We start from the raw sequence: 24518 nt of genomic DNA, 5'->3' as shown, positions 1-24518 counted from the left end.
CACCTGCGGGAGTCAGGGAAGACGCATCCATGTGGTTAACCCTCTTGTCTTCCGTGTCTTCTAGGCTCTGAGTGCCCTCGAATCCTTGCCATCAAGTAAGCAGTACGCTGAATACCAGGACCATATATCGCGAGCTGTGCAGTTCATAAAGCATCCTGGTCATTGCCTGCAAGACGGGAGAAGCTTCCTGGCTCTTCTTGTGAACTGTCTTTACCCAGAAGTGCATTATTTGGACAACATACGGTAGTAACACTGAGGCTCTTGATAAACCTGTCGCTGTTTATGTTTACATTTACCTTTGCTGTTGCCCAGATAACTTTGCTCAGCTTCACTGCAGTCTGGCCAGTGAGTTAGTTGACCAGGATGCAAGTTGGTAGGCACTAGATGATTCTGTTGTGCATGTACACATGTGGGTATGTGTGTTTCCTCAACTCTTAACATGCCAGGGACTTCATAGTTTTTATATTCATTCAACAAGAGAAACTTACTAAGTTCTACTTGGGTAGAAAGCCACTCACAGTTGCTGAACATCCCGGTCATCTCATGAGACCCAGGGATGGGGTTCTGTACATCTGCACTTCTGTCTTCTCTGTTTTATTTAAATATCAGGACTCCTGTGCCAGATCTAACTACTTTGGGATCATGTCGAACCCTCACTTCTGAACCCCATCTGTGTTCCTTCAAAGTGAAAAAGCTTTGAAAAGTTCTGCATTTCTCAACTATGGGGAAATAACACCAACTTAAAAGTATTGTATTATTTCTCTCAGAAGGGAGATAAGACGGCTGAGTTAAAGTGAGTCTTGTCAGAAATGTGACCATTTGATCCTGACTACAGTGGACAGGAGAGGTGGTGACAAGTCCATTTCCATCCAGGTGTGTCCTCATGGAGAAGGAGCTGTCTGTCTAAATCGGGGGTGCGGGCTGGCGGTCTGTGGAGGGCCTGCCTTGCAGAGATGTGTTTTGTTTGGTCCCCGGGGGTGATAGTGTAGACAAGGGCTTGCTCTCTCCAGTTCTCTGTAGACCTACATTCCCTTTGGTTCTACCCTAGCCGGTTCCTTCATTCATGTCACTTACTTGGCCCCTGCAGACACCTAAATTTGCAACTCTTCCCAGACACCAAGTGTGACATCTGAAGGTCCTACTGTTAAGAGAGACAGAGACTGAGAACTTGACTCTCTGTTCCCTGTGTGTTTCTTCACTCCCTATTTAAACTCAAATGAACCTAGCAAATCCACTGAAACACTGATCCTGGGAACTGGCCCAGCTCAGGAGACTTAACTAAAATTTGGCTTTTTTCAAATCGCCACGTGCCTTCTGTTGTTAACAGTTCGCTCATTACCAAAGCCTGTCTGTGACGTTGCCTTGTTTTGCTACCGTCTTCTGGATCTTGTCATTTCCCCCAGGAGTTAGCAATTTGACTTCTGTCATCATAGTCACAATTCTGTTGGTTCAGAATTGATTTCGTTGTCCAGCCTGCATAAAATGTCTTTTGTTTGTGGGTTAGCTATCACCTGAAGAGACTTACCTAAAAATGTCCTAGCAGTCACTGAGAGCTTTTAGCCAGGGGAAGAGGGCTGTAGGTGACCATCTCTTTTCAAATATCATTTTCGAGTGCTTCCCTGAACATTTGGGAATGTGTAGGAGTTGTTCTTTTTTTGAACCTCATTCCTTGGACGGAACCGTCCTGCCCCACAGACGTGCTCTGGTAAAGATCATCCCTGTTGGCCTCCAAGTTCTGTGGCCGCCAAGTGTCCATCTCTGAGGGAGGCGTCCCCGAGCTTTCCTTGTTTTTGCATCTCTCCGTTTTCAAAATCAGTCATCTTCCCTGTGCTGTGTCTAAGAACGTTCTAGAAGCTGTGGACAGTTCCACGGCTGACTTGGCAACAAAGATTTCACGCCAGGAAGTATTTCATGTGCTGTTTCCTTTGAGGAGGGTGTAATTGCTGATACCCTAGAATGTGAACCTTTGGAGTGACAGTATGTACATTTAAAGAAAATTATGTTTAATCTCTTAATTTTTGAAGGTTTATAATATTTATAATGTATTTGCCCTGTAAAAACTATAAAAATAAATAAATCTTTGGTTGTAGCTGGTAAGAATCTGATTTTTAGGGCTATCACACGATCTTGTGAAGTATTTCAGTTGTTAAAATTGATGCAAATTTTTATGTCTGATGTTATCCATTTTCTTTGATACTGTGAGAGACGGTTGATAAAAATGCTTCCTCTTCATGCTTAACAGTGGAAGGCTTACAGCGTAGGTTCCTCTAAGAGGCTCGAGGCTACGAAATTGTAAGGACACTGAGATAGTTCAGAAGGTGGAAACACTGCTGTAGCCTCCTGGAAGAGAACAGGCCAGTCTGCCCACTGGCTTTCAGGAATAATGAGCCTTTGCTGGCGAGATAGTCACCCCGAGAGCGCACAGGACCAGTTTCAGAGACGGTTACCGATGCTGCGCGCAGATACCTGGATCAGGACAAGACCGAGGCGCCCCGGTGCCCGAGCGGCATTGAATGTGGACCAGCGTGGGCTTTCCCCGAGCGTGGCCGGCAGTGGCATCTGGTTCGGATGGGGATGCCTGGCCGCTTCCTGGGCTTGATGAGAAGCACTTCTGCTCCTCCACTCGCCTTTCTGCTCTGCACAAGGGACGGGTCAGAGAGGCACACTTGGCGCCCGGTCTCCTGGCTCCACCGCCTGACTCCGCAGCAAGCTGGAGGCACAGCCGCCAGGGGAGGGAGGTCCTGTGACGTGTCTGCTCGGCCTGGCGGAGGAGCCAGGCCCCTCCCTGCGTTTCTCCGATCTCGTTTCATAGTTTCACAGTCAGTTTGTTGGCTCAGTCACATCTGCCTCCCTGGAGTTGCCTGAGTCTCCCGGTTCTTTGAGCCGGAAAATGAAAACCCCCAGAGCAGCCCAACCTCCCTTTACCCAAGTGCCAACCCCCTTCGTCCCCGTCAGTCACCACAATCCGTAGGCCCACGTTGTACAAGTTAGAGCGTCCATGCCCTTTCTTCCTTCTGAGTGAAGGTGATACGCAATTTTCTGTTGGATTTTTACTCCTAAAATTGATGATTTCTTCTGGAGCAGGAAGCAGATGTCGTAGAGTCATGACGGCTGGTGTCAGCAGGGGCGTTAGGGCTCATCCAGCCCCACCTGTCACTCAGCAGGGATCCCAGCCCTGGTCCTCCAGCCTCTTCTCTGCCCTTTCCTGTAGCCGGTGGTCCTGCCCTCGGGGACGAGCCCCAGCGTAGTCCTGCTCTGTGCGGAGCTGAAACTGGCCTCCTGGTGCCACTGATCCTGGCTCTGCGGGAGCAGGCTGGGCCGGGGCTGCTGTCTCACCTGCTCACGACAGACCTTCAGACCTTCGGACATTTTCATGCCTCATCACACCTGACCCTGTCCGTCTGCCACCCCCCTTCTCTTTAGGCCAAATGCCTTGTCCCTTTAGTTAGTCCTCTTCCCCCACAAGGTCTAACAGGGCTGCACTTTGGGACAGCTGCCCAAACTCGCCTATGTTAGCAGATAAGAGCCACGTCCGGGACAGCAGGGCCGGGGCTCGGGTGAAACCAACAAGGCACCCAGGGCACACGTGTAAGGTGGCACTCGCCTTAGTCCCGGGCCCTCAGCCCGGTCTCTGCCTTGGGGGTTGGCCACACTAGTGGGGGTCAAGCAGCAGAGTCCGCCCCCACGGACACGTGGGCAGCGTTGGCTCTGAGCAGCTGTGCCCTCCCACTGAATGGCACATCGAATCGGTGGTGAGTTCTGACTCCAGACTTCGGTTTACCATCCGTTGCTGCCAAAGACTGGTCTCTTCACCTGCCCGCATGAGAGGTCTGACATTAAGGCCCTTTGCACTTACCCTTTAAAACTATCTGCTTCATGTTGGACCAACTTTATAGCTTATTTTGAGCTGGTAGCTGACAATCTTTCTGCTCAGTTAACTTTGTCTTATTCAGCAAAAATGGAGTAATAAGCATGTTGCTTTAAAAAAAAAAAAAAGTTGTCCCTTCTGTGGTCTTCCATTTGCCTCTGGGTCGTTCTGGATAAGGGTCTTGGTTTCCCACCAGGTGCTAATACTGACCTTGTTCTGGTCCACGATGGTCCTTTCATGTTACAGCGACATGTGTCCTGTAGAAGTTGAAGTTGAAATTTCCTTCTGTCTGAATAGATTCTCGATTTCTGATGACAATCACTTGGCAAAAATAAAATTAAACTACTGACTCTATTTTGGGCTTATGAAACTACTAAGGAATGTTGCTCATTATAACTTTTATTTTTTAAATGTACAGATGTAATATCTTCTGAGAACTGAGGGTTAGGATTTATTTTTCTTTCAGTGGCTTCAGTCATTCACGTGGCAGCAGATACTTAAGTTTGTTCAACTCTTTTTTTCCTTTCCACATGTCTAGTGTGACCTTTAAAAACCACAACTTATTTTGGTCATTAAATGTGCAATATTCACTTCTTATTCACTGTTGGCGTTTTACATGCTTGTGCAAAGGACGGGTTTTTATATAACAGTGAGACATAGGAAGGAATGCGAATTGGTTAAGTAAAATTCTGCAAATAAACTATTACATTGGAATGTAATTTACACGTGGCAGACGTCTCGTGTTTGGCAAGTTGGTTGACAGGTCTTTTCATCCAGAAATCACACAAAGAAAAAATGTGAAATTAGAAAGCTTGTGATGGGTAGAACCTATATTCTGTGCCATTTCACTACAATGGGTGAGGCCTCTAGTTTCAAAGGGAACTTAAAACTTGGGAGTTTAAGAATCGGTGTAGACACGGGGGCACCTGGCGATCCCAGCGAGTTCAGGAGAGCGCTGAGGTCTGGAATGTGGTTGTGGTTGTGGTCCTGGTAGGAGGAGTTGCGTGAAGCTGCACAAAAAGGCTCCCAGCACCTGAGTTCCTGGGTGGGGTTGGGTGCGCCTCTGGGAGGGCAGCCAAACTGCCAGGGAGGGCAGTGTGGCCCAAGCCAGCTCAGGGTCTGCTCCAGAACCCACTTCGCACTGGGATGCAAGGGAGTTCTTCCTCAGAGTGCGTTTTCATTACCATCAGTAAGACACATCTTGAATGGGCCAGAGTATGGTGGGGAGGGTCTGCACATTTGATCTGGGAACATCAATATAGGATTTCCCCCTATAGGAAAATATATACAGCAGGGCCCCCTCCGTGTGGGGTGTCTCTCCTACTGATTCGCCCTTGTCTGGGTTTTGCTTCCTTTTCCAGGCAGAACCACTGGATTTTGGAAAGTGGCCAAGAGGCAATTGTCCCACCTCCTTCCAGTGTAGAAATCAGGTTCCTTGTCTCTAGACTAAGGGGCTTGCTTCCTGGGGAACCCCCAGAGAAAGGCAGCGCAGAGGTGGTCCTTGTTACCGTGGGGCAACTGAGAATTAGACAAAGATCTTCATCTAAGGATGAGGGAGCCAATGGCTTCCTCCAAAACCTGCTTCTTTCCTGAAGACAGCCCTCCTTCTTGGTCATCCTTTACTAGCCTAAACCTTTTTAGGAAACAGATCCACATTCCTGATCTATTGGTCAGAGGCACCAATGTGGCCTCTCTCCTGGACACCATATATTTTAATATAGGAAAAATCTGTGATTTGGACCAGATTCATCTTGAAATCTGTCAGCCTTCCCTGGATGACCTGCTTCCTGCCACATCCTCCTTAATCAATCTTTCCTAAGGCCCTTCCCTCTCCCCTCCCTCCCTGCTCCTGCTCCCTCTCCCTCCTCCACTCTGTCTGCTTCTCGGCCTGAGTTCACAGCGAGTTCACAGCAGACGAGTTCACAGCAGACGGATGTATGGAGGTGGGTGTCCCCACAGGGGCTCTCCCAGGGTGTCTTCAGCCCTGGGGTCACTGCCATGGAGGACCTGGGGACAGACTGTGGAAGGTGAAGTTCTGGGGGGCCAAACCGGAAAACCAGAGAGAAAACCAGGCCTGCCTTCATCATTGATTAACTCTGGGATGGTGACTTCTCATGTGGCCACATCACAGTTTAAAATGTATTTATTTTCCATTTTTTAAATTGAAGTGCAGTTTACAATGTATCAGTTTCTGGTGAACAGCATAATGTTTCAGTCACACATATACATACATACATTCCTTTTCATATTCTTTTTCATTTATAGGTGACTATGAGATATTGAATATAGTTCCCTGTGCTATCTAGTAGAAATTTGTTGTTTATCCATGTCATATATAGTAATCTAGTGTATTAGCTCCTTGAAGGATGTGTGCTGGGCTCCAGGTGGATCTGGGCAGGCACCTGGCCAGCTGTCACCCTTCCTTTTGAGGCCCACCTCCCAGAATGGCCGGGGGTGAGGTTAGAGGGGGCAGCTGGGAGCAGAGGGACGTTGGGTTGTCGGAAGCCCCTCTGGGAAGGAAAGGCTCCTGAGAGCGGAAGCCCAAGCTACCTGCCCTGCACCACATCACTAAGTCCTGTCTTGAAAACACCAGATCTCCTAGGTCACTTCTGCCATGACTCTGTGGCCGCAGGACACTGCTGACTGAGCTCTGGTCCTTGCTTGCCACCGACAGAATCTGGGCGCTCCGCTGGTTCCTTGGCCAGCCCAGGGGGTCTGGTGATGGTCAAGTGCATTCACTCCCCTCACCACCCTCCACCTCCCCCAGCACAGCTTTATCTGGAGACAGAGCAGGAGGTGGCCTGTGCATTGTCAGCAAATTGTTAGAAGGCGCCTCTGCTGGTCCTCCTACCGTGCTCCCACGGCCCATCGCTGTGTCTGAAACACTCCAGCAGAGAGGACTGCTGCAGCTTCAGCTGGTAGGAAGCCCTCCTCCAAGGCGCAAACACCGCGGGAAGGACCACCGAGCTGGTAGCTAGCAGCACCCTTACAAGCCGGGCCAGCCCAGAAGGGGTCTCCAACTTAGCTTGCTTAAAAATTACCTGGGGTCAGCTGGACCCTGGTTAGAAACAGCAAGCTAAAAAAGGACAGTTGGGGAAATACGAATGTAGGCGATATTATTGAATAATTGTTAATTTCATCCAATGTGATAATGACATTGAGGGATCGGGAGACACAGCTGAGGTATTTCAGGGTAAAGTACTGTGATGTTTGCAGTTTACTCTCAAATGGTTCAGCCAAATACACACACAGGCACGCGTGCATGAAGTAAATACAAAATGTTAGTAACTGTTGAATGTGGCTGGTGGGCATCTGAGTGATCACCTTACTTTTTCAGCTTAGTGTGGATGTGTGTTTGAAAATGATCATAATACAAAATTAGGGATAAAATCACCTGGATAGTTTAAAGTCCCTGCCCTCGGAGCCTGTGACGCAGGTGATCCAGTGGTGCTGAGAGTGGGGATTTGCACAAGCTCCCTGGGTGTTCCTGATGTAGTTGATCCTCGGAGCCCACGGGGGAATCCCTGCTCTGAGAGCTCAGGGTCCCAGGGCAGAAACTCCAGCCCCAGCGCGTTGTGAGTCTGGAGCAGAGCAGTGGTCAGATGGCTGAAAGCAGCCATGCTGAGTGGTGCACGGCACCCTGGATCCCTCCCACTGCTCATCCCTGCTGGGCAGCGCCCACCACCACGCAGAAGCCTCCATGCGGAGCCTCAGCTCCAGCCATACCTGCCTCTCTCCCCGTGCTCCAGCAGCTTTCAACTGCTTAGACATCATGCTTGTCCCACCTCCTGGCCTTTGCTCAGAATGTCCCTCCTGCTTAGAATGACCTTTTTTCTTACCTCCCAACCTCCATTCTCCCCCATGTACATGGCCATTATGTACCATCTTCACATCCCCCACTCCAAGCAGCCTTCTGAAGACTGGGTCAGTCCCTGCTTCTATGTGCGCCCACAGCCCCTCTCCCTATGCCCCAGCAAACTGATGCCCTTACATGACTTCCCATTTACTGTTCTGTGTCGCTCACTAGTGTGAGAACCCCTGGAGAGTCTTCTGTGGAGTCATCAGGGTTGTTCCCAAATGCCCCTCGCTTCCCTCTTTCCAGGTACAGGGCAGGGTCGCACTGCCCAGCCCCTCAAGGGGAGTTCTGACCTGGAACTATGTGGCCAGTTCTGGCCAATGAACTATGATCACAAGTGGGAGACCCTCCAGAGCTTTCTTTTTATCAACAACACAGCAACCCACATCAGAGAAGGCGGGTCTGTGGGAGCCTGGGTCCCTGAGTAAGCACAATGCCCAGAGCGCCTAGCTGATCTGTGCTGGGCACCAGCTTTGGAGGGAAGAAACCCTGATTGTTCTCAGCCACTGTGATTTGGGGTTTGTTACTGCAGCACAACCTAACCCAGCCTGACTGATACACATGCCTTATTCATCTCTATACCCCCAAACACCTGGCCCAACCGCTAGCACAAAACAGATGCGTAAAAAACAATTCCTATCACTGCTTATCTTGGCTCTGAAACTGGCCTCAAAGACCAGGCAGATGTTCTAAGACGCACCATCCCTGTGTCCTTCCCTGATGACACAGGATTCTCCACAGAGTAAGTACCCTGTACAGAGAGGTACAAATGCCAACTCCTCTGACCTCTTCACAGCTCAGACAGGCTCCTGGATAAATCCCGAGTTAACCATGAGCCGCCATCACCCCTGTGCCCTGGTGAAGGCTCCAGTGAGGAGAGGAACCCTCGTAATCCACTGCCCTGCTTGTTAACTTGTGATGATCCCGAAGCATTCAGGCCATGTCGCCGGAAGGCATCAGAGAGGACCCTGTGCTCAGTCTAGTGACTCTGGGTACCACTGCAGCTTCTGGAAAAGCTCCGAAGGAAAGAAAGTTTGTTCCCACTGCCCCTTCAGTTCCCTACCTCTGTGGCCTTTTCCTCTTGCCAGCTCACCCGAGTCCCAAGCTCACTCCTTCCCCTCTCCCTGCCCCCAAGGACTGCACTGCAGGAGCTAAAATGATCAACAGGTGCACTGAAGTGTGAGCGGGGAAGGCAGCACCCCGCAGTCAGCCTGGCAGCCCTTGGGCAAATGGGAGTAAACCGCTGGTGCTTCTGGCTCGTGCATATCCGGGGAGCATGCAGGTGGTAGAGGGCTCAGACCGTAGCTGCTTCATCCACGGACACCTGTGGTGTCCCCCTCACACCTCCCAGCTTTTGGTCCTTAAGGACGATGGATTCCAGATGCGTCGAGAAGATGCTTTGTTTCCTTTCCCAGATGAAGGCAGTGCAGAGCAGCAGATGGGTAAGAGGTGGGCAAAGAGTGTGGGGCAGTCACAGAGGAGGCCCCAGGGCAGGGACACCAGGCTTCCCCTTGCTGTCACCTTGATGCTCCTGGGGCCAGAGCCCAGCCCAGCGCCAGTTTTGCTCTCTGAAATCCTCACTCTCAGCGAGGCCGGCACACTCGTCCAGAGCTGCACGTCCCGAGACTGCCCTGCAAGGAGGGGCCTGAAACACCCTCCAGTCACATCCCTAGATGACTTCGTATTTCCCAAAGTCCCTTCACGTCCACTACTTCCTTACACCCTGATAGTCCTGAGCCAGGAGGGGAGAATATTATCCATGTTCAACAGTGGACGAATTTTGAGACCCACAGAGGTGAAAAAGTGCCTTGGTTCACACAGCAAGTCAGTGACAGAGCCAGGACGGAGCCTGGGCCTCGACACCCTCTGACCAGTGTCCTGCCAGCTTGACTGTGGTGTTCTAGGTAAGAAAAGGTGAGAGGAGCTTTCCAGAAGCTTGAGGTCATGCATGCACACGTGCCCCCACCCCCCTTTCAAAATGCAGCACCAATGACAGAAATATTGCTGGGACTTGGGGACAAATGTCCACGTAGGGGACCACTGAGCCTCTGTGAGTAGGGTCCTGGCCCCCTTTGGAGCACTGCCTGGCTGGGGCTGCCAAAGTGCCTGGGAGTCAGGAAGGGCCGTCCCAGCCCAGCCTCAGGTTGGCCTTCACGCCGCATGGAGACCAGTGGATGCCGGTGGCTGCAGGGCTCCTCACGGTGAACACGTGGCTGCCCGTGGGCCCCTGGGGCTCATCTGGCTCAAGTTTTCATAGTTGGACTCCTGAGCCTGGGGCCTGTGGACAGGAGAAAGTTGGCTGACCCCTCAGTCAGGAGGGGTCCCTGACTGCCCAAACCACAGCCTAGCAAGGGGCAGGAAGGAGGGGTGAGAGGGTGTCGGAGGCCCACCTCCAACAGGGCCTGGAGACTAAATGAAGGTTGGAGGTGGGACAGCGGCAGAACTTGGGGAACAGGGAGGGGATTACCTGGGTGACAGATCCCAGACCACAGACCACAGACCCTCTGTCTTCCCGAAGGGATCTCCTCTGTGGCTTCAAAAACCTCCTCTGGGGTCCTAACTTCTGGGGTCCTGACCTCCAGATCGGGCCTCCTGAGTTCCAAATGCTTTCCTGACTTTTGGGGTGGCCTCACGAGCAGAGCATCTCAAACCTAAATGTCTACAGTGGTCGGGCGATCCCCACCCCCTAATCTCTCTTCATCTTCAGCTCAGGAAGTGGCACCCAGGGTTCCAGCTCCAGATTTGCCGGCTCCCTCCCTTGCTTGTGCTGCCCCCCAACCCCGCCCCCCCCCACCCGGCCAGGCCTGCCTCTGGCTGCCCCATCGCCCCGCCCCCTCTTCATTCAAGCAACCAAGCATCCTCAGCCCCTCACAGGTCTCCTGCCCCAAATCCTGTTCAGAGGGAGCCGCTCATCTGCTTAAAACCATTCAGGGACTTCCCATCGCACTCAGCATACATCCCACAGCCTGCCTGCCCTCGCTGCCTATTTCCTGGTCTCCCTGCAGCCCTTCTAGAGCCTTTTCCTCCTGGGTTGCCGCCACCACCCTTGTCTGCCCACCTGGGCTCCTGCCTCAGGTCTCCTCAGTGTCCTCGGAGCCCAGCGGCATCTCCCTCCCCTGGTCCATTTTCCCCACAGCTCTCATTTTAGAATCTAAGATTTCTGGTTAATGTGTTTATGAAAATTCTTCATAGTAAACTGAGTTCTCTGAAGTCGGGGATTTTGGCTGTACGTTTAGCATCCAGAGCAGTGCCTGGGGCTTGGTAGGGACTCAATAGATATTTGAACAACAGTTTTCTGATTTAGGTGCCTTGGTGTGGTAGTAGATGAGCAAAGGAAAGGGCCTTTGCACGAGGATTCCAGAACGTGGGGGATCACTGAGCAGGTGGCTGCAGGGAGGGGCCTGGGCCGGCGACGTGGCTCTGCCAGCCCTCGGGCACCGCGGGGCATGGACTTAAGAGTGCTGGGCTTGCCTAGTGGGTCCTGGAAGGCGGTCACCCCCCTCCCGCCTCCCACCAGCATCTGAGACAAACCTTCCCAACCTGGCCCCAGGTCTCTTAGAATCTTTCTCCTTCAATACAGGCCCTCACTTGGACAGACACCAAGAGGAGAAAGGTCCAAGAGGAGCAGGGGTAGCTCACTTACCACGGTGGGGCGTCCTGCGTGACTGGGTGCTCTGTGTGGGGGACAAAGAGAGAGGAGGCATGAATCCCCATGACAGCCTCCAGGCTACAAGCCCTGCCATCCACCCGCCCCACTGTGGAGAGTAGTCTGAAGAGGGGACATCTAGCCAGCAGGATGCGAAGAAGTGACCTGAAAGACCAGAGTTCCTGAGGAGGAGGGGGAGGGAGGAGTGGGCCTAACAGGAGAGCCTGCTTTTCTGAGGTCGCCCAAGCACAGAACGCTTGGCGACTTTGGAGACCAGGCGAGAAAGCCAGCGTGGCCCTAGCAAAGATGGCAATCAGCGCAACTGTGACAAATTTGAGATTTCATCCCACGGAGCTGGAGGCTGGTGCTGCTGACCCGGGCGGTCCGAGAGGCTCTGGGAGGGCCCTCTCTGGGGCACAGAGCAAGTTCTCATCCAGCGCAGCCAGAGTTCTGAGGGGCCACCTGCAGCTCTCTGAAGACAGCCTGCTCGTTCAGGCTTCTACGCTCCCCACGTGCTGCTCCCTCTGCTAGGAAGACGGTGACCCCCTGTTCTCCCAGCTCCCTCCTGCTTAGAGCTTCTGATTTCGCCTCCCCTTGCCTGGGTAAAGCCTTCCCTCCTGGCTCCTGTCCAGCTGCCCCTCCAGAGTGAGGCCATACTCCGGGCTTCTGCGGTACCTGGGCTGACTGCACCTCTCTCTGTAGACTCAACCATCTGCTTACTCCTCGGCATTCCATTCAAGGGCAGGGAGCCATGTCTGACTCCTCTCTATTCCTAGCACCTACATGGCACGTAGAAGGTGCTCAGGACGCTTGTTGTAGCACAACGAAAGCCTGTGTGTGGTCAGAGCCCTTCGGGATGTCATTTATGGGGCGCTGGCAAAGGGGTGGGCTCCAGAGCTATACTGCCTGGCTCTGTATCTCTGTGACTTTAGGCTAGAGGGCAAGTTCCCTAACCTCTCTGGCCTCAGCTTCCTGACTGCAGCGTGGGCTCACGCTGGTTCCCTCCTCCTCGGCGGGCTGCAGGGAGAGGGAAGTGAGATGATGCAGGCGCATAAATGATGTTTCCGTTGTGTCATGCCAGGCGGTCAGCCTGGAGGAGAGTCCCGCCCTCCCCCTCGCACCCACCCTGGCCGGAGGGCGCACCCACCGAGGCGGCGGCGGGCGGCAGCGAGGGCGGCCAGGACGCCGAGCAGCAGCAGCGCCTTGAGGCCGAGGGCGCCCAGCGGGAGGGCGATCGCCGAGGCCCCGGAGGCGCCGCGGAAACGGAACAAGTAGACGCTGGCTTCGGCTCGGCCCAGGCTGTTGGAGGCTGTGCACGTGTAGCGGCCGTCGTTGGCCAGCGCCGGCAGCTCGGCGGTCACCTGGTGGCCGCGATCCTGAGCCGGGCCCCGCACGCCGGCCGAGCCGTTGCTGCCCAGGGCCGGGCCGGACCAGGCGAGGGCGGGCGGCGGCTCCCCTTCGGCCGTGCAGAGCGCGTGGAAGGCGTGCGCCGGGCCCGGCAGCACCGAGATGTTGACGATCCGCGGGGCGGCTGCGGGAGGCGGCCGAGGGGGGCCAGGGAGAAAGCGAAGCGCGGTCAGAGCGGCGCGGGCAAAGGGGAGGCAAGGGCAAGGGGCAGCCCTCCCCGTCCGCTCCGCCAGGAGAGCTGGAGGAGGAGGGGTGGAGATGGGGGATGGAGAGGAAGGAGGAGGCGCGCCTGCACCAGGCTGCCTGAGTCCCAGCACAGGTGTGGCCTTGGGCATGTTTTCCCGCCTCTCTGTGCCTCAGTTTCTCCACGTGTAAAATGGGGATCACTTACTTTATGGGGCCAAGGAAATCTGACAAGTTAATACATGCGGGGTGCCTGGGCTAGGGCACGCGTGCTCACTGAACGTTGCTGTTACTGCTGTAGGTCAGGATTGGGGGCAATGTGCTGGAGTGATTTCGAGGTCACCGTCCACGCCCAGACAGCCTCACCAAGATCTAGAGTTGAGATGGCTTCACTGAATCCGTGGGACCGTGGGACTGAGGCGGACCGAGGGAAGAAACTGAACTGCACTCAGACAGCCGGCCCAGCCAGCGCAAGGGCACATGGGGGATTCTCGGCAGAGCAAGAACTCCCCAAGGGTCCGGGACTTTCAAGAGCTCCCTAGGTCGTTCCAACGCGCAGCCAGAGCAGAGAACCACCTCTCTAGGATCCTGGTTCCCACATCTTTATACGTCATGGTCTAGCGAAGTGCCGGGCACTTGGTGGGCTCCCTGTGCACCCCATCAGCGCACAAAGCCCATGCAGTCCTTGCTGGATTTGGGATTACCGTTCCTCGTTTTTATCCCTCCTAGTCTGACAGCTACTGGGGACATTCATTCTCTAGGAGCTTCATTACACTGTCCATCCCGGGCCCCACCCAGCCCTTCCTGGGGCCAGGATTCGGCATTTTTAACAAGTTCCCAGGTAGCTTGGAGCGATCGCCAGATGTGAGGCCCCCTGCTCTAGAGAGAGGGGTGTGCCTGTTGCACCCCTTTCGACCCCAGCACAGAGCCCGCACCTAGAGAGCGCTCGGACGCGCGGGGAAGGCGGGGAGGAAGGGAGGCGCGGGGCCCTCCCCTCCCCTCCCCGCCGCCCCCGGGCCCCGCGCCGTGCTCACCGGTCACGCGGAGCCGGATGCCGTGGCGGCTCTCGTAGCGGTCGTGGACGTCGCCGGCGAACTCGACGCGGCAGAAGTAGCGGCCGTCGTCGGCCAGCGCGAGGCGCTCGATGCGCAGCGACAGGTCGTTGCGGCGCGGGTTGCCGAGCAGCCGGAAGCGGCCGTGCAGGCTGAGCGCCGTCTGGCACAGCTCGCTGCCCCGCGCCGCCGCGCACCGGAACACCTGCGGGCCCGCGTACGGCTCGCCCGAGCGCCAGATGGCCGTGAGCGGCCCGTCGTAGTGGCGGTGCGGGTGCGTGAAGGTGCAGGGCAGCACGGCCGCCTCGCCCGCCGCCGCGCTCACCTCGGCCGGCACCTGCATGGACCAGCGCTGCGCCGGCGCACCTGCGGGCGGGGGGCGCGCGGCCGTCAGACTTGCCCGCACCCCCGCGGGGGCGGTCTGAAGACCCCAGGACTCAGGAGCCGCCCTTCCCACCCCCGGGCTGGGAGCGTCTGGAAACCCACTCCAGGACTTCAGAAGAAATCTCCCGTGCCCTTGACTCCCATGACTTTCTAGGTACCTGGACCCTCCCCCCGACTTCCGTGGGACTATTTCCCCCCACCTCGGGTTCGGTCCTACCTCATCTACAAGCCCAGTGACCCCGACTTCTTCCCTATCAAAACCTGCCCTGCTGCAGGAAAGCCCTGGGATCCTGTCGTTACAGTTCAGTCCCAAGACCCCTTCTCCGCCCCCCCTCCCACGCCACGGTGGTAATAAAAGAACTTACTGTGCACCTCTGTGTCGAGCAAGCTCCTGGTAGTATCTCTTTTGGTTCTCACAAATGATCCTAGAGGTAAGCAGAGTTATCCCTGGGTTACACGTTCATAAACCGAGGCGCAGAGAGGTTGAGTAATTGCCAGAGGTCACACAGCTAGGATGAGGCAAGCAGATGTTCAAACTCAGGAATGCCTGACTCCATAGGGCACCCTAGTGCTCTAAGGGCAAGGAACCTTGGGGCTGATCCAAGGAGACCGACACTCTCGTTTACAGAGGGGAAACTGAGGCCTTGGGAGGGAGTGGTATGTTTCAAAACTGATGTGTTGAGTTGGGTGATGAGATTCCTCCTACCATCCGGGTTAACCCAAGTAGGCTTCCCGAAAGGCCGGCGCTCAGACAGGGAGCTGGAAGATCAAGAAGAGTGGGTGTTTATTCTGTCTACTTGCTTTGCACAAGAGCCTTTGGGCTCAAGTTTCCTCACCTCCTATGCTGTGAGCCTCTGAAAGATGGTTGAGCTGAGGCCTGGAAGATGCATTCTGCCTCCAGCCTACGGAGGGCTGGTGAGCCTCTACGGGTTTTGTTGTGTATGTGTGCTGCTTTGAGGGAGGGGTGAACCGGGTGGGTGGATGGGTGTCAGTGCTGGGAGGATCAGGACCCGGGGCAGGGGGACAGGCTTAGCGTCTGGCGCCCAAATGCAGTTCACGGAAGGGATCTTTACAGGGAATGTTAAAAACCACCCTTATATTTTCGAAGGGCTTTGCAAATGACCTGGTTCTTTCACATGCATCATATCCCATGACCCTGAAAACACTCTAGGGAAGAAGGCAAGGCAGATACTGTTACAGATGAGGAAACGAAGGCCCAGAGTCACACAGGTTGAAGGTGGGAGAAACCCAGATTTTCTGACTCCAAGTTCAGTGCTCTCTGGGGTAGCCCGCCTCGTGCCTTGGGCAGAAATCCCCTCCACCCCCAGCTGACAGACCACCCTCCAGAGAACTCATCTCATCTGTGAATAGCCTGCATGTCAGGACTTCGCTTCTGCACAGAACCCCTGGCTCCTGCCCCCAGCATGACCACGGCTGCTCTTTGGAGAATTCACATTCCCTCTCTGGGATGGCTCTTCCAGGATCCCATCATGGACATCCCGGACCCAGTAAGCCTTTCCTTCTTTGGTGGAGGTCCCACTCCCTCACCTGTCCCTCTCCATCCTCACCACCTGCTTGGTACTCTCCCCTGCAGTGTAGTGTGTTGACCCCCTGGGGGCTCCATGTGTGCTGGGCCAGGCGGAGTGTGGTGCAAATAGGGTTGTGTGAGCTATGCCTCATATAAAGCCCTACTTTGGGACTGACCACACTTGAAATGAAATAAAACCACAAGTTGGTTTTTCCCTCCCCACATAGCCTGCTTCTAAGCCAAGTTCTTTTCTTCTGTACAAATGGAATTATGTGTTTGAGCCCAAGTGGGGGACTTGACATTTATCCCTAGTTAGAGCTTGTTTGCTCAGTTATTAATAATCAAAGGACCTTGTTCCAAATTTGAGAATCCCTTTCTGAAGGTTATGCTGGTTCCGTCAGTACTTCTAGCTGCAGAAAGTGTCTCCTGATCTGAAGGTTCAGCCCCTGCATTCCCACCCTCTGTGACCTCAGCCTCCTCTGACCTCCTGCATCTCACAGATGTCACAGAGCCAGGGACCAACTCCCCAGGGATTATTTGCAATTGTCTATTCATCGATTGACAAACATTAATCAGACACATCCCCACTCTAAGCCAGGAACTGGGTTGCAAACTGCAACAGAATAACTTATCAGCCTATTGGAGCTCACAGCTCTGAAAGGGAGTGAGATCCGTGAACACGCATTTAACACTGCAGGCTGCAGGTGCTCTAATGAGAGACACGATTAGTGTTCCCTCTGTCTGAACATATTTCCTGGCCCCCTTCACTCACCAGCTCCCTCCTAGTCACCCCGAGGCCTCCACGGAGTCATCCTATAGTAGGAGGTCTTCCTTGAGCCCCAAGCCTGGGTCTGGTGCCCCTTCCCCATGCCTCAGGGCTGGCAGAGGTATTTCCTCTGTCCGAGCATGGCCTGTTCAACTGTCTGTCTTGCCCAGGCACCCAGAAGCTCTGGGAGGGCAGGGACCATGTGTGTGTGGAGGTCATACTTGTGCTGCTGTGACCCATCACCGTGCCCGCCACATAGTAATTGACACTGAATGGAATCGCCATGAGAGAGAAGCAGGGAGGCTGCTGGGGTTGGTGGGAGAGGGTTGGTGGGGCCCAGGGAAAGAGGTGCACGGATAGGAGACAGCAGGGCTATGAGAGGACCCATGAGAGCCTTGAGAAAGGAGTGGGATTTGCTAAGCCCTGAGGTAGACTGAAGGCATTCTAGGCAAAGGGAAAGCTGCAGGTATGGACATCAGTGCAGAGGTTGCAGGACATGTCAGGAGATGATGCTCTGGGGGCTCATCGGGAGACAGTCCTAATCTTATTCCAGATGCACAACCGCCCATGGGGTGCTGTCATCAGCCCCCTTTTTGAGAAGGGGAATCTGCAGCTCAGAGAGCCCTAGGGACTTGGCGAGGCCACTTGCCCAGCGGGAAGCAGAGGCAGGCTTCTGCTTCGGTGGGTCAATTTCTCACCTTGTCCCTGGGGGACTTGTCCTGCTTGAGGATGACAGCCCAGTTTGGGCGCATCCTGACATCCAGTACAAGTGACAGGCCAGGGCCACTCCCTCCCTGGGGAAGCTTTGCTCTGGGAGCAGGGAGGGCACACAGAGGCCCTTTCACCAAGTGTGACAGTCTTGGCTCCCAGTAAGGTGAGATCTGTGTTTCATGTTTACCAGCGGAATGGCGTTCCAAGGGGCGAGCACCTGGGCTCACGTTCACACAGAGACCTTTGGGTGAGTCCACCCAGGGGACTCAAGGTGAGGGTGGGAAGGCCCAACAGGAGTTGCCCAGGGATTAAATGCATTTGCCTTGGCGGGAATCCAAGTGCCTCAGTCTCCTGTTTACATTCCCTGTGGCAGCTCCTGTGTGTCTCTTAGGATACGGCAGGGACAGCTCCTGGACTGGAACCACGGCCCTTTCTTCGTAGGGTCTCTACCCTCCCTGCCTCATGGCTGTCAACCTCCGGGGCCAACAGGAGGCCCACAGCACTGAGGATGGAATGAAGTCACTCTGGCAGGTCACTGGCACGGCACTGACACTCAGCGAATGCACAGTGATGTTAGTCCCCTCTTTCACCAGCACTGCGAAGAGAGTGGGACCGGGGAGAGCAGGGTAGCAGGTCTTAACCAGTGATGGAGAAGGAGGAGGGCTCTGGATGTGCAACTCACGGTGATGCAGCGGGGGGTCAGGACACTGATACCCAACACTGCACCATCTGCCGCTCAGCTTGGCACCTGAGACCGCGTGTGACGCTTTGCCCTTAACTCACCTGAAGGCTAGTCACTGATTCACGTAGTTATTCACTCAGTAGATGTTTACTGAGGGCCCGTCGTGTGCTGGACACTGTGCAGGATGTTGGGGATACAGTTGCGGTGACCGTCAGTGGCCTCTTGAGTTATGTTTAGAATCTCAGCCACTGTTTGTTTTTCATCTATACACGATTCTAATGAGTTTGTTTACTTTGCTTTCCAGCCTAGGGCAATACAGGTTGAAAAGCGAGAAAGTGTCTTTTGTTTATGGGTCCTTTGAAAGCAGCAAGAGAGGATAACCAGCATTCCGTTAGGGAGGAAGTGCCAGTAAGTATAATAAGAAGTGGTAGGAGTTCCCCACAAAAGGGACCACTGAGAGGCGTCGCCACGCGCAGCAGGCTAGTGGAGCAGGTGCTCACGGCTGTGACCTGAGTCTCCTTGGGAAGGTTCCTTGCCATGAGAGGTGCACCCCTCAGGTGGGGTCTCAGGGATCTGTCTGGGGCTGCGGCCCTGGCTAGACTGACCCGGACTTTGTGAGCTTAGGCGAGTCCCCATAGCTCCCTGGCTTCAATGCGCTCCTCTGTGAAATGTCTCTAGATGTTTATAAGGTGACTTTTAAGTCTAAAAGTCTATGTCCGAAAATGATAGTTGGATAAAGATGGCAAGGAAGTCTATAAAGCATTTTAGAAATATGTCAATATGAAATTAATTGAAAGACTCTTGGGTACTTAAAAAGAAGCCATTAGCTGTCTAGAAAACCCAGCTACTCGGAAAGATGCTCCCATGCCTTGACTCTGGTGGTCCAGGGCAGCCATTTACTCAACTCCCCACGCTGCTCCCTCACGCCTCCGCGTGGTGATGACGCTCATTGCGGGAGCACTGGGGCCGCAGCAGTGGGCACCAGCTTCCAAGTAATCCTCATCACAAGTCAGCAGCTAAGGGGTAGTTCACTCACCCTGGACCTGTTATCCCAAAGCCCCACGTCAGCGGTACCAGGGTGGGACGAGAACGCAGATTCAGAAACATCCGCAGAACCTGGACGGGCAGAAGGGGCATCTGGGTGGGGCCAGAAATAGATACCTTGATTTTGGCTGTAGCCGCCCAGATTCCCACCAGCTCCCTGGGGAGGAGGGAAGCGGGAGTGTGCATGGGAGCCCCTCCGTGTCTCATTTGCAGTGTGTTCTGTGCGATTGCACTTCTGTTCACGAGACAGAAAACTGCAGGTTCATCGCAGAGCGTGGGCAGTTGCTGTGCGCGGATCACAGACAGAAGGCGAGCCCGGTGGTGGTTGTGGGGGGGCGATGGCCAGTGGGGTGACCTCACAGAGCGGCCCTTTAACAAGGCTTAGGTCTGCTGGGGTGGGCTTCATGGGACAGGTTTCTGGAGGAAACGCATATGGACACTGACGGGGAGAAGGATGACAGCAGATGGGCACTTGCCGTGGTCGTTGTCTGGAGGGTTGTGGCCCTCAGAGCTGGGGTCCCTCGGAGATCTGCTCTGCACCCCACCCCTACCCCGGGGGCTGACATTACCACTGGATGGGCAGCCGGTCTGACGAGCACCACTCAGGGGCTGCCCTCCTTGGGGGCACCTGGGCAGGTTAGCGGGCGTGTTCTCAGGGAGTGACTCCAAGGGTGGCCTCTCAGGCATTGTGGCACCTGGGGGCTCAGGAGAGGGTGTTTGGGGGCCAAGGAGAGATGCTCATCTTGGCCACCAAACCTCCCCAGGTAGGCGTGTGGGCTGAGCGGGGCCAGTCCTTTCATCAGATCCCCTCCTGCCCCTCAGGCTGCCCTCAGCAGTTCTTTCCAGACAGGTTATCAGTGGAGAAAAGGTGAGAAAGGGGTGGAGACCAGATGGGAGAGGAGGGAGCGGAAGCAGGGATTCCATCCTTCAGGGCACAGCAGACCCTGCAGGTTCTAGGGAAGCAGGAGGCACGGGGACAAATGAGTGAACCCCGTGGCTGTTTCTGTCCTGCCCTCGGTTGTCCCTGCTTCCCCTTTAAGCCTTGCTTGTGGAGCTGGACCCGTTCGCCTGAGCTGTCAGGCGTGCTGAGCCACAGGCAAGCAGAGTTCTGATTGAGCCTGTCCCTCCGGGCACCCCTCCCTGTCCCCGGGGTAGGACTTCTCAGTCCAGCCTGCTGGCCGCAGCTGCCACCAGAAGCCACCTGCTCCTCCTGCCTCATTCAACCCTCATTTCTTCCTGGACCCGGGACCGCAGTCCCTGACCTTTCCCTGCATCCCTAACAAGCACGCCCACAACCTTGGGTGACTGCTGCGGTTCGTCTCGCCTTTTCAGTTTGTTTTTCTGCAGGGGTTCAGCGCTGGTAAAGTAAGTTCCTCCGAGGCTCACCGCCCCCTGCATGGAGGTGGTGTGAAGGCCTGGGCTTGCAGCTGGAAGATCCCAGTTCCCTCCCAGCCTGTGACATCCCAGAAAGGTCACCTGACCTCCTCAAGCCTCCCTAAAACAGGGACCAGGGAGCTCACTTCGCAGGGCTGTGGTGAGGCGTAAGCGAGCTGCTCGGGCACTCCTGGAGGGCGATGCTGCTGCTTGCTGCACCCGCCGATCAGAGGTCTGGGGACCACCGGAGGTCTTGTCCAACGTCACCAAGTGGTCAGAGCTCCCAGACCACTGTCTTTCCCACCCCTCCCCCCCATCATGCTCCCCGACTCTTCCCGCTTTCTAAAACCAGATCTAGGAGGAGACCGTGGGGAAGATGAAGGAGAGGGAATGGGCCCCTGGGAGATCAGGGGCTGCCCCAGGGCACTGGGTGCTGGCAGTGGGCAGTATGAGGGAGAAGGGTCTGGAAAGTGGGAGAGGGGGGTTTCCTGGACCAATTTCTTCCACTTCCCCTTTAAAAAAATTTTTTTTAAACATTTTTTCTTTCCTTTTTTTTGGGGGGCAATTAGGCTTATTTATTTATGCTTTATTTTTTAATGGAGGGACTGGGGATTGAACCCAGGACCTTGGGCATGCTAAGCACACAATCCACCACTGAGCTATGCTATGCCCTCCTCTCTCCTACTTCTCTTTTATCAAGGACTAGCCTTGGCCCCCGCACTCAGAGGTGTGGCAAGGATAAGACTGTGACCCGTGGCCAATCTGCGTCTGTGGCCCTCAGGCCCCAGCCACTTGCCCAGACCGGCCGCCACACGGAGAAGCTCTCGGGTGAATGGCACCGGAGGGGTTTCAGGGAGCAGGACCCTGTTCACCCTGGTTCCCGACCCCTCAGTCTCGGGTGAAGCCACAGCCAGCACGAGAAGGGGGTCCCTGCCCTGAGCTGGCCCCCGCGGCTCCCACGTGGCCTCCCTGGGGAATCTCAACACACAGCCGGAGCGTTTGTGTGGTTTGGGTTTTGTTCTCGAGCATGTGACTGCTCATACTTCCTCTAAGTCTTGTCTTTTACTGATGCATAGCTGCTGACCTTCAGCAGGAGAGAAAAACAGACTAAAACGAACACCCCCCAAACCTAGTGTCCCTGAAGTGATGTAACTTCAGCAACGTTCCCCTACCATTTATTGCACAACTGCCGAGCGCCAGGACTGTGCCGGGGGCCTTCCACCCGTGACCTCGTTATCCTTCACAGCACCCCAGGAGGTGCCGGGGACCCCGATTTACCGAGGCTCAGAGAAGTCAGGCAACCTGCCCAGGGCCGCACAGCTGGTGAACGGCAAGCCAACATCCACAGCTTTCTCTGACGTCAGCACGCGCCCTGACCTACCCTCCTGTCTGCCCCAGGTGTGGGCAGGGTGTCACTTCCTCCAGCCCCACCCTCTAAGAGGGACCCAACCCAAATCATCCAGAAAGACAGCTTAGTTAGGTCAACTTGGGGAAAGAAAGCGCCTTCCCCATGTCCCCCCACCCCAGGGCTCTGCAGGGGGACAGCGGGCAGCGTGGGGTTGGGAGGTGGTGGTGTGCTCCTGTCTAGAGCCACCCCCCAACAGGTTCACAGCCCAGCTTCCCCCTCGCACCACTCGCTGAACCAGTCTGGGCCTCAGTTTTCTCATCTGCGAAAAGGGAATGCAACAGTTCCTTTCTCATAGGATTGGGATGCTTACATAAGAATTACTAATGAAAAGCGCCCAGCACTTACTAAGAACTCTGAACGCACCAGCTGTTACCATTCAAACCAGCCCCGGGACTCTGCTCCGTGTTGAACACTGGAGAGGAAGGACAAGGGACCTAAGGAGTGAGAGCTTATAATCCAGTTGTACAGACCAGACCCCATCCCAGGAAGATTGACTGACAGCTCGGAACACCATGATGTCAGAGCTGTCACCGTGTGGCACATGACGGCCAGTGGCTGTGCCCACAGAGGCGCGGACAGAGTCTGGGGGCACAGTTACCAGAGGGACATCTCAGGCTGGGGTCGAGGAAAGGCCTGGGGACTGGACAGAGGGGCTCACGAGGATTGCGTTGGTCATTTATCCCAGTGTCCCTCAACTGCATCCTGCATCAGAATCACCCAAGAGGATGGCTGAAAATGCGGATTCCTGGGCCCCGGGCTTGACATATTCTGATTCTTGGGGTCTGGGGTGGAGCTGAAGAATTTGCAATTAACAAGTGCTCACCTCCCCTGGGATTCTGATACAGGGGGCCCAAGACCATCTTTTGAGAAACACTGTTTCAGAGACACCAGCAACTTGTGCTAAGTGACTGATGATGTTGTGACTTAAGCCTGCGGGGCTGGGTTCCCAGTCATTTCTCGGGGCTGCTGCTGGGTGGTCAGGGCGCCCTCTGTCACTTGCCCTAGTCCGCAGGTGAAGTCATCCCCACCCTCACCCCAAACAGCTATGTGCCTCCTCCCCTTTCCCAGGGCTGTGCCCGTTAAGACACAAAGCACTTGGGTGACAGCAGCGCTGAGTCTGTTCAGAGCCTCCCTGTCCTCCCCTGGGCTTGCCCACTGCCCCCTGGACGCTCACAGCAAAGGGTGGGGCAGGCGGCCTTTCTGCAGGTGGGGACGCTGAGGCCCAGAGAAGTCCGGGGGCTGTCTCAAGTCACCAGGAACCCAAGGCAAAGCCTGGACTTGAACTTCTGGTTTCTGTCACCACTGTCTCCCAAAGCACAGCTCTTCCTTCTCCACAGGCCTGGGGGCTCTGGGCAAACCCAGCCACCCTGAGTACAAGGACGTCTAACAATCTCTGAGCATCTATTCTGTTCTGAGCATGGACCAGGGAGAAGAGTGGGAAACTCACCCACTGGGATGACGCACACCAAGCAGGCCAGGAGTCGGAAGGGCCCTTCCATGGCGTGAGGTCTGGAGACCCCAGACCAGCCCCACACTCAGGCCACCGGCAAGAACCCTCCTTCGCGTGGGTGGGGGGAGGGCAGGAAGGCAGGTGGGAGGGGGTGGGTGCTATGCCCAGGTCTGCACCCCTGCTGGGCTCTGCAGGGCTGGAGGAACTGGGGAGAGGCAGCCAGGCGGCCCCAAGTATGATTAGATGAGACCCGTGGGGTTTAGTCATGTGGAAAACCAGGAGGGGAACCACTTGGATGATTTTCCAGGACCGGAAACAGAGACGCGGAGGAGGAAGGCGCAGGACCTGTTCCTGTGGCCACTGGCCCCTTTGAAAAAAACCTCAGTTCTTATGCTTCCTTCTCACCCTCCCTCCTTCCCTCTCCCTCCCCTTCCCTGTTTCTTACCACATAGATTTCAAAGTGGTGACTACTGATGGAAGAAAAATCATCTCCAAATTGTCATCACTGGCCGTGGTTACACTACCAAACAGCATGAACGGGAAATAGTAAAATTATTAAGCAAATCAGTCCAGACAAGCATGGCAAAATGCTCAGAACATCAGAACGCCTGATCAAACTGTCCTGCTTCAGGACCTGCTGCAGCGAGAGAATCGGGAAGCTGGACAGGGAAGTGTCCAGTCACGGGGCTGGCAAGGGTGAGCCAGTCCTTGGTTAGGAGGGGGTGTTTTAATTCAGATAAAGGCTAATCTGTTAAAAGAAAAAAAAAAAGCAAATCCCAAATATAGTGGATTAAAAACCTGGAAGGTGATTTCTCTGCCATATATAGGTCCCAAGGTGAGCTGTTTATATCGGCAGGTGGCCTCACTCCTCGTGGTCATTCAGGAAACTAGGTTCCATCATCCTGTCACTCTGCTGTCCTGCCTCCCCAGGGCACTTCATTGCCAGCCTGCTGTCTGACCTTGGGCAGACCACTTCCCTGTCTGTACCTCAGTTTCTCCAGTAAAACAGGGACAATGGGATGATGGTCATGATGACAGTAATTCTTGCCAGGTGGCACTCGTGAGGGCTCCATAAAGCGCTCAAGAGCGCAGCGGACATATTAGCCTTCCTGTTGTGATTGTCAGTTACATTTCCCCTGGATTTTCAGTGCATTTCATG

The 24518-nt window shown here is 54.9% G+C and overlaps 2 protein-coding genes across 2 annotated transcripts in view; one reads left to right on the top strand and one right to left on the bottom strand.

Annotated features, from left to right (window-relative positions):
* Positions 1-4222, top strand: part of EPG5 (ectopic P-granules 5 autophagy tethering factor) — a 109369-nt gene extending 105147 nt beyond the window's left edge. The window contains exon 44 of the mRNA XM_031441986.2: positions 65-4222. Coding sequence (XP_031297846.2) covers positions 65-247 — 183 coding nt within the window. The 3' untranslated portion in view covers positions 248-4222. The remainder of the gene's footprint in view (positions 1-64) is intronic.
* Positions 4223-6041: 1819 nt separating this feature from the next.
* SIGLEC15 (sialic acid binding Ig like lectin 15) lies at positions 6042-23408 on the bottom strand. The gene is made up of 6 exons (XM_031441988.2): positions 23357-23408; positions 14762-14821; positions 13995-14378; positions 12518-12901; positions 11368-11398; positions 6042-10002 (listed from the first exon to the last, which is right to left on the bottom strand). Exons 1-6 carry the CDS (start codon positions 23406-23408, stop codon positions 9921-9923), a joined length of 993 nt encoding a protein of 330 aa, XP_031297848.2. The 3' UTR covers positions 6042-9920.
* Between the last annotated feature and the right edge of the window lie 1110 nt (positions 23409-24518).

This window comes from Camelus dromedarius, chromosome 28 (assembly GCF_036321535.1).
Source record: "Camelus dromedarius isolate mCamDro1 chromosome 28, mCamDro1.pat, whole genome shotgun sequence".
Classification (NCBI taxonomy): domain Eukaryota; kingdom Metazoa; phylum Chordata; class Mammalia; order Artiodactyla; family Camelidae; genus Camelus; species Camelus dromedarius.
Note: the sequence above shows the minus strand (reverse complement) of the source record. Positions and strands in the feature narration are given on the sequence as shown.